Source organism: Haliaeetus leucocephalus, unplaced genomic scaffold (genome assembly GCF_000737465.1).
Source record: "Haliaeetus leucocephalus isolate CR32 unplaced genomic scaffold, Haliaeetus_leucocephalus-4.0 Scaffold626, whole genome shotgun sequence".
NCBI lineage: Eukaryota > Metazoa > Chordata > Aves > Accipitriformes > Accipitridae > Haliaeetus > Haliaeetus leucocephalus.
In genome coordinates, this window is record NW_010973062.1 from 3,213,159 (window position 1) to 3,226,355 (window position 13,197).

The 13,197-nt window shown below is 39.0% G+C and overlaps 1 protein-coding gene across 1 annotated transcript in view; it reads right to left on the bottom strand.

Moving 5' to 3' along the window:
• The window catches only part of NALCN (sodium leak channel, non-selective), a 229,905-nt gene that overhangs the window by 146,690 nt on the left and 70,018 nt on the right, over positions 1-13,197 (bottom strand). Inside the window, exons 7-9 of the mRNA XM_010578299.1 lie at positions 6,708-6,850; positions 6,485-6,589; positions 3,641-3,727 (exon numbers count right to left, since the gene is read on the bottom strand). Coding sequence (XP_010576601.1) covers positions 3,641-3,727; positions 6,485-6,589; positions 6,708-6,850 — 335 coding nt within the window. The remainder of the gene's footprint in view (positions 1-3,640; positions 3,728-6,484; positions 6,590-6,707; positions 6,851-13,197) is intronic.

Genomic DNA, 13,197 nt, shown 5'->3' on the forward strand with positions numbered 1-13,197 from the left:
GACAGGATGACAAAGAGAAGGAAGGAGTGATAAAAACTTCAACAACCTCTAAAATTAACAGGAAAGTAATAATAAGAAACACAGTGTGCCTTTAACATGGGATTAAAGGGGTAAATACATGCTTGAAGAGTTTTTTAAAGGATTTTTTCTGGAACCTGGTGCTCAGTTTTTCTTTATTTGTGAACTGAGAGCTTCCTACTGTGCTCGTAGGAGTAAATCACTGTAGGCAGGAAGTTCTAACGCACTACAATGTGTTAAAGTAATATCAACAACAGCAAAATAATGTGGCAATGTGGGAGCCTCAGCATGCATTCATGCCAAATGGTTCATGCTGAAATGGAAAACACATAGATTATTTTTCTGTGACAAAAGAAAGTCAATATTTAAAATCAATGCCAGTCATGGGGAACAGTAAGAATAAGTAACAAAAGACCACAAAGCACCTTTGGGAACACTCAAAAGAAAAATGAAGTAAATATAAAACCATTATACCGAAATAAAAGCCTCTTTACCCCACATTAGGATAGATTTGCAAGTCAAAATCAGAAACCATACTGATACTAATTTTTCATGTTGCCGCTTCCATCCACGTCCAAAAAACTAAAGAAAACTTACTAAGGTGTCTGAGTTAAAGCTCTTCGAAAACACCAGGTTAATGCCCATCTTTCTTGCCCATCTCTCATGGTTTAGTCTTATTTCCTTTCAACTACTACGCTGCTGTATACAAGAGCCCCTTGCAGATCCTAGGTCCGTATGGACATGCGGGTTCTGTTCTGCCCATACGCCCTGCGCCTGGTGAAAAGGCGGTGGGCTCTGGGGAGAGACAAGAGGAGATGCCCCGGCAAGCCCAGCTGTTTAGACAGACCAGGGCACGCGACTCAGTAGCCAGGATTCTGAAACGCCTTTGCAATCCCCTCTTTGCAGATCAGCTGCGACGGAAGTATAAAGACGTGGTTAGCCTGCTCGTCCGTTTTACCTAATTGAGCAGTTTGGTGCAATGAGGACACGTTTGTGTGAGACAAAGTGAGTGACAAAGGCTCTGCACAGAGCCTGTACAGTATCTCTGCCTGAATTATTGTTTGCTCAGGAATAACACCAGACCTGCATTGCTCCACGATCCATTGCAATGTTCTACCTAGGCTAGCAAGGGCTGCCGGGCTGAAACCCCTGACCTGCTCTGCGAGAGTAAGCATGGTTGTACAAAGGCCAAACTAGTAAAACAAACAGATCCAGCTAGTCCAGTGTCTCCCAAAACCTGTATTAGAGAGGTCTTTATGTTACGCACCACCCATAAATCACATTATTCTTTCCTCCATCACTCCCCGCTTTAGAGAGCTGGATGTATCTGTTTGCCAACTTAGATAGCACAAGCCCATCTTACTGGAGTGCCTCCCAAGTAGTTAGTAGATTTAAACACCACAGTAACCAAATCTGGGAGGGATACACTTTTCCACCATAAGAAATGTGAACTAAAGCAAAGATACTTATTAAGTAGTTTTCTCAAGGTCTACAGGAAATTTGTGCTTGGCCATTAAATTGAAGCCAGATCTCCAGAGTCTCTCTCCATTCCCTTAGCCGCTAGGATATTTCCTCTCCCAATGCACAGTAGAGTTTGCTGAGGAAGTAAATTCTAAATAACTCAGTACACTGAATAAGTGGAGCTTCACGGAAACACAGACCCAGTCCCATGTAATGGCTGAAACAGAACTTTTAATAATGTTCCCTTTCGTACTTGGAGCAGTAATATTTACAGAGCACAGAGAGGAATTAATAAAACCAAACTTACTGCAAAATTTAATTAAAATGATACAGGGCAATAGAGAGTCTTCACTACATTTTTCTAAGAACTCCATCCTTCACAGGATATTGAATAACAATATACTTAGCTAATAAAGGTCAGAAGAATGCATATCAATTGAATGTGTCCTAAAGGCAGGACATATAGTCTCCAATCTGATTAACTCTCCCCTGGACTTGGATTTGAGCACCATGTTTCTCTTAAGGAACAAACCCCACCCAAATCCTTCGAAAATAACTACCACATCTCTCGCTAGGGGCTTAATGCTTAAAGAATGCCTTTAATATATTGCAAACGCTTTAAATACACAAAGTTTTTAAGAAGTCTATTTTCTTTTTACTTTGGATTGATAGAACTGAAACAATAATGCATGGTGAGATGAATAAAGGTGTGTGTGTTTATCCAGACTTTGAGATTTTGCTTTCTTTGGGCTGTATTTTAGTCTATATTTCATAAGAATAAAGCCTGTTTGGTGCACTATGCTAATAAAGTAATATTTTAATGCATTGCTTTCCTTCGGATCGCTTTCTTTGGATTGACATCCAGCAAGGTCATAGATTACTGGAAACCCTGCAGATGTTGCACAAAGGGATGAAGAATGAGAAGAAAACTGCTAGCTGAGTTTCAATTATAAAAAGCTGCAGCACCCACTGATGCATGAGGTTTATGCTCCCTGGAACACCATTTACTGTGTGTTCACATGATTCCTAAAAGGGGCAAGAATGCAATACTATGGACAAAGGCAGACCAGGTAAGTCAGATGCTATCTTAACTTTCATCTGGAGGAGTTTTCATTCTGAGTTCAGCTACATTTTATCCACATACTTGAGACTGTTACTCGAGAACACCACAAATGATGTTCCTGTTGCTGTCAAAATCAAGAATTAAATTTGGGAAGAGAATTATCAATTAAGACATATGCTATAATTAAATATATAGCAGTGGTTTGACAAAGCTGAGCTATTTGAGAATGAACAGCTTGTGGAGGGGATGAAAGGTGCTTGCCAACTTAGTGTTCAGCAATGTACATGTTGCCAACAAGTATGTGTATTTTAGTTTACACATTAAACCAAACATAACCAAAACTGCCAACAAACATCATGCTATCAGATTGCTATAGTAGATTTTGCTTTCTACTCTGAAGCAAGTTTGTTTCATCCAGAAGTGACATTACTTTACTTGCAAATAAAAATTTGAGCTGCTGTACAATGTGCTGTAATAAAAAAGGATTTATAAAAACATTACTTATCTTAATCTGGATTTATTTAAACAATGAGGATACAGTTTTACAAACTCACCTATATCCCAGTGAGAATACTAAATCTGGAAGTTTCAAACACTGTATGGTTTACTACCTACATCCCTCTTCCCCCTTCTTCTGTGAGCCTATTTTCAAGATGGAACAAGAGAAATGAGGTACTTCTGTGTTTATTACAATTAGTCATGCTTCTTGGTGTATGTTATTGTATTTTGCAGTTAATAAACAAGCATTTCTGTTGTGAATAACCTAGAAGTGGAATCAGTTTGTATATAAAGTCTGAGAGACAAAGGATGATTACTTATGTTATTTTATATTTAAAAGATCTAACACCTTTCTGTCATGAACATACAAAACAGAGCCTTTATAACGAATGCATTTTTCTAATCTTCTCCCTTTGGGTGTGGTATATCTTTTTTGGTTGATCTGTAATTTTCAAGAACAAGCCTACACTGCAGAAAGCAACGGATTCAAAGAAATTTATGACTGAAACTATTGTAGATATTTCTCACCACAGTCTCCTTATGCCAACATTTGAGTGGTGCTGGTTACACACACTGGTTTATTAAAAAGCAATGTCATACCTGTAGACATGCAGGAGCTCTGCCCTGGGGTTTATTCACATCAACAGCCACAAGCTGCCAACCTCCAGCAGCATCTTCATGAAACATCTTGAAAGGGAAAAATGTTGTCAGAAATGTTTTACGTGTCAATAAATACAAGTGAAATCTAATACATTCCCCTTAAGGACCTGCATACATTTTGATGATAGCTAGTTTAAAATAAGAGGGAAATGGTTCTTCATGCTATGGAAAAAAAGCTACATGCTCTTTTTCCAACATTAATAGATTCTGAATTTTACTCAGATAACATCAAACACAATGTGTCCCTATTAGTCCTAATGTGGAAACCGAGTCAATTAATCTCTGATCAGTATCATTAGACAGTGGTACCTGTTCAGAATAAATTCCTTACTAAGGTAAGCTTATCCTGAGGAAACACAAATACATTGTGACCAAAAAGTAAGTTCCATGGTGCATTTGGAAATAACAGACAACCTCATCTTTTTTACTCGCAAAATTATCTTACTCCAAGGATCAGACTTTATTTTTGTTGCACTGATGTGTATCAAGAGTAGCTGTATAGTCCTTCTGTACTGTTACCCAGAGCTTGTAATTCCTGCAAATAGCTGAATGATATCTGGGCACTAATGATGTCAATGGAAAAGACTCTCTTGACCACAGTGGTATTCACATTTTACCAATAACCTCTGGAAGCATAGGTGTAGGCGTTCTGGCATTTTTTTTTTTTTTCTCAGTGATGAGGACACAAAAAGATGCAGACCGCTGGACATAAGGACCAGTAAGAAACCATGTCTGGAAGTGACTAACACTGTCCTTGAAAATGTCCTTGAAAGAAAATGAATGGCTCCAGCATCCGAGAGTCTGCACATCCTATGTAACGAAGTGTGGTGAAGTTCCCACCTCACTCCCACCTTTGCCTTGACACCCAGCACCCAAAGAAGTCACCTCGAGAACGCAGCCACAGCAGCGTGGCTGAAGCTTAAAAGCCATCCTGAGAGAAGTACTCATCAGACTGGGGACAGCATCACACGAATATGGTTGCAATGCTGCTGAGTCCTTACGTAGCATCGCTGCACTAGGAGGAGTTACCAACTCAGATCAGCACCGAGTTACTCCCCTTTGTACCATGCTTTAACGTGCAGTGCTAAAGTGCTTTACAATAACCTCCTTTTATCCTTCTCCAGAGACCCCTTCCTTGACTTTGACTCTCGGACACTCCTTTTCTTTTCTATAGCACTAAGTTTTGGAACCAGTTGAATGATTTTTGAAGTGGGCAAATGAAGAAAGATATTGTTGCTTTTTCTCAAGGTTATTTCATGCACAAAACAAGCAAGGTTTTTATCTTTTGTCTGGTGCTTTGAACAAGAAACCCGGCAAGAAATTTTCTGCCTTTCTTCATACAGAAAAAGACAAATTGTTTTTGTACTTCAGTAAACCAGACTCCTCTTACGTCCCATTATGTCAGTGACTCAAGGAACAAAGTAACCATTTGCTTGTCTGCAGCCAACACACTATTTTTATTTCACATAATGCAATTTATATTCAACATGTTCATATTCTTTGACATGACGACATTATTTTGGGAATTTCTTTTATCCTTGAAATTCCTTAATATTGGCTGCTTCTTGAGTTTCCCCTACGTTGATCTCTCTGTTCCTGCTTCTCGTTCAGGGTATGTCAGACAAGCTTATATGGCTCAGGAATTTGTCCCATCAGAGATGAAATGAACATTACGTTCCTCAGGCCAAGTATGTGTCACATGGAAAAGTCCTTTTTTTGGTTAGATTTTAAATTGATACCACCAAGTCTGCTTTGACAAAGACATATATAGAGTAGAAGTTATTGCCACAAGGTCTATTTGAGGTGAAAAATGTAGCAGCAGGCAGAAAAGGCCTAGATTTACATATGGATTACAGGAATAACCAAAGGAATATCAGAAAATATTTAATAAATAATTTTGAAACACTTAAATCCTCTGGCTTAAGAAAATAAATAATCTCTAGCTACAGAGGCTAGAGAAATTTTCCTCATGGGTATGTTTCTCATATCTGTCTTCCTACGAGCCTTTTGCAGGCAGTCGGTACTGGCTGCTCTTACAGATGGCAAACTGCACTAGCCTGGAAAAGCCTGGCCTTTTGTACATTCCGGATTCATACGTAATATGATTGTTACAATAATGAGTGGGAGAATTGAAATCTCAGCCTGTTAGCCCTCATTTTTCATACTGGGTCCTTCACACTACCCAGCCCACACATAGCACCCTTCCTCCCATGGCTTCTTCCTACCCATTATCTCATATTCAGGGTCTCACTTTCTGTGGCCGCCTCAAATATTAGCACGGCTCTTTCATTGCCTCAGCACCTCATTCCTCCTTGGTCTCAACATGCCCTTCTCAGTTCCAGGACCAGCTTCCCAAACACTTCAGCTACTCTCTGACCTCTCTTCTTTCCAGCTACAGCTTGCAATTTCAGCTCTTCTTCCTTAGCACAGAAAGTAATATTCAATAGCAACCCTAATTCCAAGCCCACCAATGACATGATAAAAAAGCATTATCCTACTTCATTAACAGAAAATAAAAACACAGTGATAACATACCCAGCCATATAGAGAACCATATTACAGTCTTCTCTATTATTCTTTTTTAAGAAAGCCTAGTTGGATAATATAACCTAGAATTTAATTTTATATGAAAATTCATGTATCAACTTCAAAATGTATGTAGTAACATGCAAAGTCAAATAAATCTGATAAAATAATAATTAACAGGAATTTTTAGCTTATTATTCATCCATAAATTAAACTCATTCAAGTCCCCAGAGAATCTCAGCATCTCAGGGTCTTCACCTGGGTGGTGGCAGTTGAAGTAGTACTGCTCCTGGACCCCCACATCTGCTGGAACTGCACTCTAATTTCTGCAAACGTTTCAATGATGACTGCGATGAAAACATTCTGAAAAGAGAACAAGAAAGAATGGCTGACACAAAGCTCAGCAAGCAGAAAACAGAAGAAATTCACTCTAATATGATCTACATTTCTGACAAGTTTAAAAGAACACATTTTTCAGTACCTTAACAAGCCAGGCCAGAAAGAAAATTAAGGTGATGAAATAGAAATATGAACGCCATCGGGGAAAACTGTCGATTGCTCGGTACATAAGGAACACCCAGCCTTCCTGAGAAGCAGCTTCGTAAACAGTAAATATGCTTGTGCCTGTCAGAGGAAAAATGAAAATGTTTGGCATTAAGCCTCCTTGAAAGTTTTCAATATCAGCAAACAATAATTGTTTATCTATTCTATCTTCCTTTTTCTCTAAAGGGTATCAGCTCTCCTCTCCTCCTTCAAAGAGAAGTTTTTCAGGTGCATTTCCATCTTTCTTCCTTTTGCAAATGAATAGGAATTGGGTTTGTATCAGACCAGTCTGGCTCCCTTCTCTCCCTGGACACACACGTATAATCCCTTACGTGGGTTCACTGGCAGTATGCAAACGTCTCCAAAGGCAGAATTTGTCCCATCATGTGACTTCAGCAGCACCCGTGAGAGAAGGCAGATTTAATTAAAACTACGGGGATCAACATTCAGTAGGTGAAAGAAATCACTATTAATTATCAGCAACACTGAGTAAGCAGCAATACACCGACAAGGTGCCCGACTCTAGCAAGCGCAGCTAAGCCTCTACAACAAGCTACTGAACAGTTTGGGAATTCAGGCAGGTAGCCAACGTAGCTGCATTAACATACATGCGTTGCCTTAAAAAACGTTAAAGCATTTGTAAGTTGAACCTCCTATATCACTCTGGGGAGAGAGGAGAAGACGGAAGAAAAGTTATAAGGGGATTATGTGTGCAGAAACCACTTTCGAGTAAAAGCTATGAAGTTACTAATTTTAAACTTTAAGATCCAAACTCATCCTAATGTCTGAGTGATAATGCGTTTCAGCCAGCTCCCCATTCGTCCTTATCTCTGCAATGAAAGCTTCAAAATACAGACTGTGGTTAGGGCTCATACAGCATTCTTGTTTGAAGTAATTTTTTGTTCCAGGAAGGAACACAATTAAACTGTGAAATTAAACCGTGAAATCTCACAAACTGCTGTGAAATCATGGAATTGTCCTACAGCCACCTGCTAGCTCGGCTCCGCTACTGCTTTGTTTCGTGAAACACCTTGGACAAAAGAGAGGGAGCCTTCCTGAGTCTGGGAGCTTCCCAGAAAATCACACCAGCCTGTAAGGAGTTCTGCGCTGTTATTCTCCCACTGAATTTCCACCATCTACGTCCTTTTGTCTGCTAATGCAGGTGGGATGAACCTGGAAGTGTTTCTGCCTTAGGGAGTCCCTTTTGCGGATAAATCTTCAGTGATAAGAGGAGACAGGGATGAATGGAATTCTTTCTGTATAAACTCATTCCTTTGATACGTAGGTGTTGAATGGTTAACATGGTCATGGTGGGTAGGCAAAAACGTTAATCCTTTCTGCTAATTTTTCTGGTTATTGGATTCCTTCCTATTTCCTGTATATGGTTCTCAGGACCAAGGGACAGAAATAAAAATAAAAGGAAAGAAAAAACATTCAAGCATAGATAGCAAACCCCTTTCTATTTCTTCAGAAAAGAGAGTGGTCTCTAACAATACTGAAAAATTCACCAGTGATTACTTCATGGGTATTTTGCATTTCAAAAATTCATAAAGTAATGGTTCAATTATCTAATATTATACTGTTGCTGAACTGATTAAATTATTGAACAAAACAGTGCTGTTGAGGACAGGCAGAGATTAAGAAAAAAAAGGAATCTATTAAAAGTTGCTGGCTAGAAAACTGTCATTAGTCATTACCAATGGGAAAGTCACAGTGAAGATTAGTAAAATAGAAGAGATGTCATGCAAAGTATTTATAACACATACACTGGGCCATCTGCCACAGTAAAGCAAGGCTGTGAATGGACAGAAATGCACAATTAACCCAATTAAATTAATATGAGTTCGTCTGTGACACAAAAGTAAAAATATATCTTGTATATAACTGCTACAGGTGTTCTTAAGGCTATTAGAAAGCAATCACCACTAAGAATATACATTCTTACTTAACATATGTGCCTAGAAAGTAATAAAGCTTTCAATACTGATGCCAAGAACCATGCTGTTAACTGTCTCTGTAAATACTGTTTCAACTGGATACAGAATAAAAGGCATGACAGTAAGGGATTCAACACCATGAAATGTTTTGCTTTCAAAAAGAAGAGTAATGCTTAGTTAACATCTGCCCTACTGCATGTTTCTGCTCTTCTAAAAGTTACATTTAAAGACCATCAGCAACAGATTCTATTTTTTCTGAGTATTTCTTCAACATCTGACTACATCTTCCTAAAGCCAATGCGTACGTTATTAAAAAAGACTCTCCTTTCACAGCAGCATGCTGTGTTTTTCTCACCATGTTCATAGCAAAACGGAGGGAGAGAAAGTATCAAAATTTTAAGTGATGGTGGGTGGGACATATCACAAAAAACCAGACATGGTGATGCTGCCATGTATGAAACCTAACTTATGCCCCTTAGATCAAATGGCAAAATTCTCCTTTTCCACCGGTGTCAGTCTATCAGTGACATAGTGTGGTCTTCTGCTGGTTCAGAGGGCTTAAATCCTGACCACACAGTGCTGGGAGTCGCATGGTCAGGGCACACGAGAGCACAGGACCTCCTGTAGTTTGTGTAAGAAAAGCAGGAATATGGGTGGCCGGGGGAACAAGGGCTTGAAAACCTGCAGAGCCTGGTTATTCAAATACACAACAGGCCCCATATACTTCAAAATGTAGTTATCTCTTGTCAGTGTCCTGAACGTTTAGGTCAAGATTCATGCAACCTGACTACAAGGCATCAGCAAGACATTTCAGTCACGAAAAAGCTTTGAACCATGAAGAGGGTTAAACACATGACTATAATGACATTACTCATCAGTTCAGGCATGTTGGCATGGGTAACTTGCTGAATTTGGGAGTAGGATTTCAACATCTGCATCTAGAATATTGTTAAATCTTAGTAAATAAAAATATCTAGAAAATATTTATGATAATTTTCCTATTTGTTTCAGTAGATAGCTAAACCTTGGTGGCAAGAAAGATTAAAGCCATTTAGGAGGAACTTTCTGGTGACAACAGAAGTAAAATAAAGGAATATACTTTAAATTTTTTTTGTCTACTGGTTTCCATGCCTAATCAGGGAGCAAGGTCACCTGGCTCTTCCATGCTGTACAGATGAATAGAGTACCAGGGAAAAAAGAATTAAAAGAGCCAGAGCACATAGGCAATGATTTTCCATAGGGGAGTGAAGAAACCTATCCTGCCAAACCCCTATCTTCTAAAAACCGAAGGAATATAGACGGTGTTTATTTAAAAAAAGGACTCATAGTTGACAGCAGAACAATAGCAACATTATGCAGGGATGCTCTTTTACATAGTGTATTTTATAGGTATGCACATGTTGTAAACACACAGGATTTTCTGCTTGTTTCTGTGCCTCTGTGACACCACTGTGCTCTGTGACATCAGCTGTTGCTATAATCAGCTCATTCTGTGAATGGACATCATGAAAAAGGGAGTGCACTGAATAATGCTGTAATTTTGTAACTGCAGAATTAAAGGAGCAGAGATAAAAGGTCACATGGAAAATTCACTAAATCTGGAAACAGAACCCTTTCCTCCTAACTCGACGTTACATTCCTGCTTCTCAATTCAAAATCCCGTATTATTAGAGGAAGAGAATGCATGGTTGAGGTGTTGTCTTTTATTAATATCTTAGTGCTATATGATATGCAGCTACTCCAAGTGAGAAACAAAAAATGAAAACTAAGCTCAGGTATGTCATTAACTCCAGCATTTTCAGCATGTGTAATCTATGTTTATTGACTACCTTGGTTTACCATGTCAGCGTTCTTGTGCTTGCTGTGAAGCTGCTGAGAAAAAAAATCTACAGGAGGGCCACTTTATGTAAAGGAAAAAAAAAAAAAGATAAAAGTTTGATTTTGTAATTTTTTTCTTTTTAACCAGGAAATATTCGGGCAAGTAAAAATCCATGCGTTGCTCTTAAAAGCTGAAAATGCTACATTATCGTCACCCATAAAATGCCTCAGATGCCAGGCAGTTAACAGGCACTTTTTCCTTTCGTTGCAGTAGCCACTAGATGGCCATCGTGCACCTCGGGCACATCTGGAACATCAGGCAGCGGAGGAGCCCCCACCCCGGAGAGAGCAGGCTGGTAACCTCCCGGTGCGCTGGCCAAAGGATGGCTTTTCCTATTTCCCAGCAAAATTCTGCAGCCTTCTAGCAGGTGCTGCTGTCTAATTTAACTCTTATTTGCTGTGCTGAACGCTGACAGGTAGCCTTCCTTAAGATGGTTTTGTGAATGTTATGTCCGTAAAGAAGTGACCTCTTGCTTAGCTATAGAAATGTCATTAATCCTCTTTCTGTCCCTGCTCACTTTCACTGATAAAATCATGAATTTGAATGTTCCTACAAGGCATGGATATTCCCACTGAGCAGTCAACTTTTAATTTACACCTTACCTTTCAGTATCAAGGTATTTGTAAAACATTGCACGCCGTCGGGATTTTCCAGCTGTCTTACACTATTGCTTTGGTGAAACTAGAAGGGAATAAAAATTACCCAGAAATGCAGGGATAAAGTTGTTAGCACTTCTGGGAAGCAGCTGGTAAATAGGACTGAAATCAACAGAAAGATCAAATCCTGAACAGCTTCATGGGGTTTCTCGCTTGTCTCCAAGTGAGCGACCCAGTCTATTTTACTCTCCCAAACCAACTCATATCAGCCAGTTTGCTAGCCAGCAGAAATGAGGAGGAAAAGAAGAAAAACATGCCAATGCTCTGCTCCTCCTTTGACACCTCAAACCCCTGTGCCGTTTCCCTGTGACTGAGCTGTGGAAAAGATGGCAAAACAGAAACTGTGCAGAGCACTGATTGACAACAGCAGAAAAAACACACTGCCAGTCTGAACACAGTATTTTAACCCTTGTTAAGTGTAGTGACTTCAAACATACAGTGGTAATGTGTGGTACAGTGGATCCTTCATTTTTTAAATCTGTTTCCTTATGAGAAGATGAAGCTTTTATATATGAGGAAAGACTACATACAGAGACTGTACGCATAAAACCACCAACAAGGAGATAAAGAACCATTGCACATGTAAGTGCTAGGATCAATGCAATTTGTTCTACAGACTTAGTAACGGAAAGACGGAAAGTCAGACGACTTTCAGAAAACATGTTGATGGACTTAGTCGCACTGTTTGCAAGTATTTTAGAATTTTTTTCGCTATTCAGAAGTGTTGGCTTACTATTATGAATGTAGCAATGTTGGCATATGTATTGACTACACAGGGTAAATAGAAGCATGGCAGTTCATGCTTAGTTACACCATTAGTGTCTTACATGTGATAGTGTTTGTGCTCCCTGATGTAATATTGTATGCTTTAAAAAGAGAAATCTGTTCTACATTTGTGAACAAGTCCATGGTGTAAATAGAGACAAACATTCTTCAAAATTACTTTAGGTGTGCATGTTTATGGATATTTAGCCAGACTAGCATTTATATTTGCTTTTCTTTAATACCTTTTTGATTAAAATGCTCCTCAGCTATATGTTTACAAATAACTTAGCAAATAGGGATCCAAAATGTCAGAAGAGCTCATAAGCTGGCTTTATGTGCATAAATACTGTCTGCTTTCTCCTTTTTGCAATCACAGAGCTGTAGTGCTAATATACACTCTCTTATAATCGCTGCTTTTTGTGTGTGTTGCAACTTTACAAAATTTACTGCAGTTGATGAGAATCAAGGAAACGCTGAACTGTGAATGGTTCACACTTCGCACACCACTACCTGGAAGCTCTGCAGCACCGTCAACAACTCTCACCTCTCCTCCCTAGAGAGTATTCTTAAGGACGCAACTTTTCTCGGATCTCTGGGCTCCCATCCTCAACAGAATGGGCAGAGCTTCAGGCTGGAGCCTGGAAGTAGGACACTGCCATAGCTGTGCTTTTCCCTATCAGAGAATCAAACTGTAGTAATCCTCACTTTTCAGGTCTAGAAACCAAGAACACAGAAATCCCTAGGCCTTGGTTTTAAGAGCGACAAATGCTGTGAAGATGGGCATGCCACCACCTCAGTTTTTCCAATGAAACGTCTCTGATTTAAAGTACAGTCATAGTAGTGTAAATGACTGCTACAGTAAATGTTATGACAAAACTGTGTAAAGTAAAAAACATTAAGTAGAAGAAACTCTGTAATTCATATTAACTTATTCCTTTGAAAATGAGACATCTTTTTACAGGACTGTTACTTCTTGTTTTAAAATACATTATGTATGTAGATGCCTTTAAAACCATACGGTAGAAGTGACAGTCCAGAAACCAAACACTCAGAAATTCACACAAATTGTTACATTTAAAATTTAATTAACACTTTAAAGGTTATCATATTAAAAAGACAAATTTAAGGGAGGTTCTCACTACAGGTATTATGTATTTGGATTGTCATTCAGCCCTGCATTAAACATTGGGA